General features: G+C 31.2%; 1 protein-coding gene across 1 annotated transcript in view; it reads right to left on the bottom strand.

Moving 5' to 3' along the window:
* Window positions 1-4,346: 4,346 nt before the first annotated feature.
* Window positions 4,347-5,336, bottom strand: part of LOC101499998 (pentatricopeptide repeat-containing protein At5g43790-like) — a 1,411-nt gene continuing 421 nt past the window's right edge. The window contains exon 2 of the mRNA XM_073368357.1: window positions 4,347-5,303. Coding sequence (XP_073224458.1) covers window positions 4,347-5,303 — 957 coding nt within the window. The remainder of the gene's footprint in view (window positions 5,304-5,336) is intronic.

Here is a 5,336-nt window from a genome sequence, read left to right on the forward strand (position 1 = left end):
GAGGAGAAGCAGAAATATGAATCGAAGAGATTAAAGAAGTTGTTGAAAGAGGAGAGCATACTCTCAACAGGTCCACATCAGCTTTTTTGCTGATGTTGGAAATATTTGTATACGTGGATGAAACATGATGAGGTGGCATTGAGAGTCTGTTTTAAATATATATTAAAAATACATGTATAATAGATTTAACTCATTTTTTAAAAATTGATTATAAGATGAAATGTCTCTCTAAAAAGTTAAAAATTGATTATAAGATGAAATGTCTCTCTAAAAAGTTATTTCAAATTTTATCTCTATTCCAATTTGAATGTTTCTTAATATTCAAATTACTCATGAACTCATCAGAATATTTTATATCTTATAATTAGAGTCGTCAATTTCATAAGCTAAAACGTTTGAGTGGCAAGAAATTTCACAGTTAATGAAAACACCCAAAACTAAAAAAACTCTTAAAATTTTGTGGGTTAAGTGAGATCGATGAGCTCACTTTTTAAAATTTATTTCTAAAAAATTATTTATAAATTTTTTTATTTTTTATTTCAAAATTTTTTTGATTCAAAAAATATTTAATTTTTTTTAGAAAAATAATTTTTTTGTTTTTCGATAAAAAAATAATTAATTTTTTTTTGTTTTTTCTAAAACAATGAACTCCTCACTTAAAAAGTCCACAAAAAATTATGAAATTGAACTAATAATGTCGATCACAAATAATGGAGTTTGAATTAGGGGTGTTAAAAAAAACAAAAAATTGAACCAAACTGTTTTTGAACTGAACTGATTTATAAAAATTGAGAACCGAACTATTTTTCAAACTGATTTTTTAAAACTAGAACTGAACTCAACTGGTTTTTAATTTAAAAAATCGAATTGAACCGATTTTTAGTTCGAAAAAATTGAACTGAACCGGTTTTTATTTCAAAAAACTTGAACCGAATTTATTTTTTTAGAAATAATTTGGGGTAATTATGTAAAATTTGGCCTATACAAACAAAAAAACCTAAGTTAAATCAGTTTAGTTCGGTTCAAAGTAATAAACCGGTTCACCAGTTTATAAAACAGTTTGATTCGGTTTTTTAAACTGAAAACCCATTCGGTTCGGGTTTTTTAAACTAAAAACCAGTTCGGTTCAATTTTCAAACGGTTCTAGTTCAGAACTGAACTTTGTCCACCCCTAGTTTGAATATTTAAAATCAATTCATGCTTTTAATTTAAACTAATTCAATATTAATCTTGGTTTTAAAACAAAAGTCCAGAAGGTTCTTGGTTGGTGAAAATAAGTTAATAATATTATTTCTACATGATCAATGCTTATGAGTGAGAAATAATTAAAGATAAGAATAAGATAATCACACAATGATGTATTCTGATTCACCCAATGTGGGCTACGTCTCGTCCTCACAATTTGTGAGTTTTTCCACCAATGTGTTTTAACAAGAATGTTCTTGATTTCACACAAACTTTCTTGGTCACTCTTGATCGGTTACAATATTTACCTTTCAACCTTGAAAGAATTTCTTACAATTACCTTTAAGTCTAGAAAATGATTTTTTACAAACCACTCAAAATATCTTTAAGAATATAGTCTTGAGTTTCCAATGAAATATTAAGAGAAGGTTGATGGATTAGAATCTACTCAACACTTGTTTGAGATTGATTTTCAGCAGAAAACTCAGTAAAAATATCATTGAATCTAGTGAAAGGGAATTGAAGCTTTTGCTTGATTGAAGAGCTTTGATTTCTCAAGTATGATTGTTTAAGTGATTAATTGATTTGCACTTGAAACTCTTGTTGTTATCTTGACTTTGAGGTTCCTTTTATAGGCGTGATGAAGGTTGATGACAACTCATGTAGTCGTTAATAATCCAATTGTTCCGATTGATATCTTAATAGACATGTGTTCTATTTTATCAAGAACGTTAATAATCCAATTGTTCCGATTGATATCTTAATAGACATGATGAAGGTTGATGACAACTCATGTTATTCGTTCTGTTTTGAGTGAGTATTATGACTGAGATCATTTGAAAGCTATTTGGTGTCAGTGTTTCTGTTTTGTATGCAAACTTTCTTTCTGTAGAGGTGCATCATCAGTGTCCTTTTTATCCTTGTTGTCCTAACTATACTTGTTTCATAGGCCATCAATCTGAAGATTGATCTTGTTATGGTTCTTGATGTTGTTTTGCTTCTTTTAAACTTTTGTGCTTGATCATGGTTCTGAGTTTCCTTGATATTTAATTCACTTACAATCTGGAATTGGTTTATTTCATTTTTATCATTAAAATAAATTGTCTAGAATGATCTTGTATAAAAAGACCTGATAATTTTGCAAACTAGAATGATTTTGGTTTAACTATACTGATGATGTCAAAAACTAGAACGATTTTGGTTTGTTAAAACTATTGTTCTTATGAACCAGAATAATCTTGTATACACCAGAGTGATCTTGTGTACACCAAAATGATCTTGTGTTGTTGTATATGATTACCTATATTTGAATAACACACTCAAAAACACAAGTTAAATAGCAATCCAATTTAGAATCATAATTAGAAATTAATTAACTTTTTTTGATTATCTTCAAAATATTAATTTGGGATTTTGCTTCAACAAAAATAATAGACCGAGACTTTACAAAAATTATTTCAATAGGATCTAATATTATGGACTTAATAAAGGATTTTTTAAGGAGATTTGGATTTTGAAACTTAATTGACGACTCTATTTATAGTAGACTCAACTTATACAACATATGTGGAGTTTACTCAAATTTACTTTTTAATCATTAAAACGAGATGTTTATTGCAGTAAAAAAAAAAGGCTAATAGTGCTCCAACCTTCATTAATATGTTTCCTCGAACACTCACTCAATTTCCTTGACCTAACGCAATTTACTTATGGGTTCATTGGAAGTTTGAAAAAAATAAGACGACTATAAACCTATAGAGCAAATTCTAAGGCGAATTACTGTAAGTAGTGGTCTATTATAGAGCTGTACTTAAAAATCACTCAAATTTTAACGAAAATTAACAAAACTTTTCGTAAATATAATCTAACAACTCTCTTCATCTTTACGCCTAAGAGAGTGGCCTGAATAATGTCAGTTTGACGAGTTAAGTTTTAAGAGACACAACTATTTTTTGTTATTTTAATTAAATTAATTTCAATTGAGTCATTGTCTCAACCATCAAAATAAAATAAAAATGTTCCAAAGAGTATCATCGTTCTTCGTAAGAGAAAATATAATATACAACTCGTCTGTACCAATTAATGTATTATGTGTGTGCACTTTTCCATGTGAAGGCATCTGATTATGAATAAGATAAATTTTTTCAAAATTGGGCTATCGAAAAGAAAAAAAAAACTTTTATGAATAAAATTACTCTGGTGCATATGGACCATATACCAATTACCATTGAAAACAATGCAAACAAATTAGATGTTTAACCACGAGTTTAGGGTGCCTCTCAATGAGTATAGGCAATGTTTTCATGATTATTCTTTTTTTGCTTTTTTAAAACATCCTAACTAATTGTTGTTAAAAAAAATCTTATATTATTATAATTTGTCACCGTCATAATAGAAAAAAGCAAGAGGTATAAGTTTGATATCGCAATGAGTTGAGTTTTGCAAAACTATAGTGATTCAAAATTTACAGTAATATTATTTGTGTGCATTTAATACAACTAGTCAAACAGTAACACATGGTAAAATAGTAAGAAACTGTCCATTGCATAGAGTTGTATAATATATAGCAGACACTCGAGACAGAACGCAGAGCAAAACAGACACACAAAATACTAGGACGTAGGGAAAATATAGAGGGAAAAGGAAATTGTTTGAGAAAATGCAAACAAATGTCTGACCATCATCATGAACAAGCAATTGACAATCTTTCATCACAATACAAAATACAAAAGGCACTTAACAAGCAAAGTTAACAAGGGGTTTCTAGGATGGATCGTGACCCACCGATTATTATCATCGTATGCGGCTTTGCGCAATTTTTGGCAACAAAGTCACGGAACTCAGCGAGCATTGCTTCCTGTTGTTCTCTTCATATGCCATTCAAACAAAATTTGTCGATTTAACATGAACAATACTTATTGGGAAAGATCAAGCACAATCTAGTTGAAACCTAAGTTAAACTCATTTACATGTACAATTTATGGTCAGTCGTAACTCCTAAGGCTATCCTAATAGCTAACAGTGAGCGGTTATGTGTGTATCCACTTCCAATCAATAATTTTATGAATATAGGAAAAATGTACCAAGATGATTCATAAGCCACAGATTGTTCTCTGCACCCATAAATTACAGTGGAGCTTCTTCTCGAACCATTCTTGATATCAATTTTGCACCTCCAACCAACTACAACCAGGAAGTTTCTTCAACCCCTTTCGTTTCATGGCTAACCTCAAGTCACTGGCTTCCTTCCAAGAAGAATGAACCGAAAAAACATTAGCAGTTAGTACATAGTTTGCCCCCAATTCAGACTCCAATTTAGACATTAGATCAGCATCCAAACTAGGAACCCATCCATGATTTTGACAAGCACCCAGAAAACTCCTCAATATGACAGCATTGGGCTCCAAAGGCATGTTCTTGATGATATCGTAAGCTTCTTGAATCAACCCAGCTCTTCCTAACAAATCAACCATGCATCCATAATGCTCGACAGTTGGCTTTATGTTATACAATCTCACCATTTTATCAAAATACATCTTTCCCTCGTAAACAAGTCCCATGTGGCTGCAGGCAGACAGAATCACAGAAAAAGACAAACTATCAGGTTGCACTCCCATATTCTCCAACCGGTTGAAAAGAGAAATCGCATCCTTTTCCCGACCATGATTTGCAAGAGCAGAGATCATGATAGTGCAAGACTGCAAATTCTTTTCAGGCATTAAGTCAAAAACCAAAAGAGCTTTCTCAATTTGCCCACATTTTGAATACATCTCAAACAAAGCAGTTCCCAATTCAACACTCATTTCAATGTGATTCCTTATAATATAGGAATGAATTGATTCACCAGCACATAAATTGATCATTTTAGTACAAGCAGACAGCAAACTAACCAAAGTCACAGAATTTGGCTGTACGTTATCCACCCTCATCTCTTGAAACACATTTAGTGACTCTAAAGGGGTATTGGAACCAACATAAGCAGCAATCATGGAGCTCCACGAAACAACATCTCTATCAGACATTTCATCAAACACCTTTCTTGCAAACCCAATTTCGCCGCAATCAGAATAAAAATTCAAAAGGGCATTACCTATATATCGATCAGAGCGAAAACCCGCCTTAAGGGTCAAAGAATGAATCACCCCACCAAG

The sequence above is a fragment of the Cicer arietinum genome, chromosome 5, assembly GCF_000331145.2.
Source record: "Cicer arietinum cultivar CDC Frontier isolate Library 1 chromosome 5, Cicar.CDCFrontier_v2.0, whole genome shotgun sequence".
NCBI lineage: Eukaryota > Viridiplantae > Streptophyta > Magnoliopsida > Fabales > Fabaceae > Cicer > Cicer arietinum.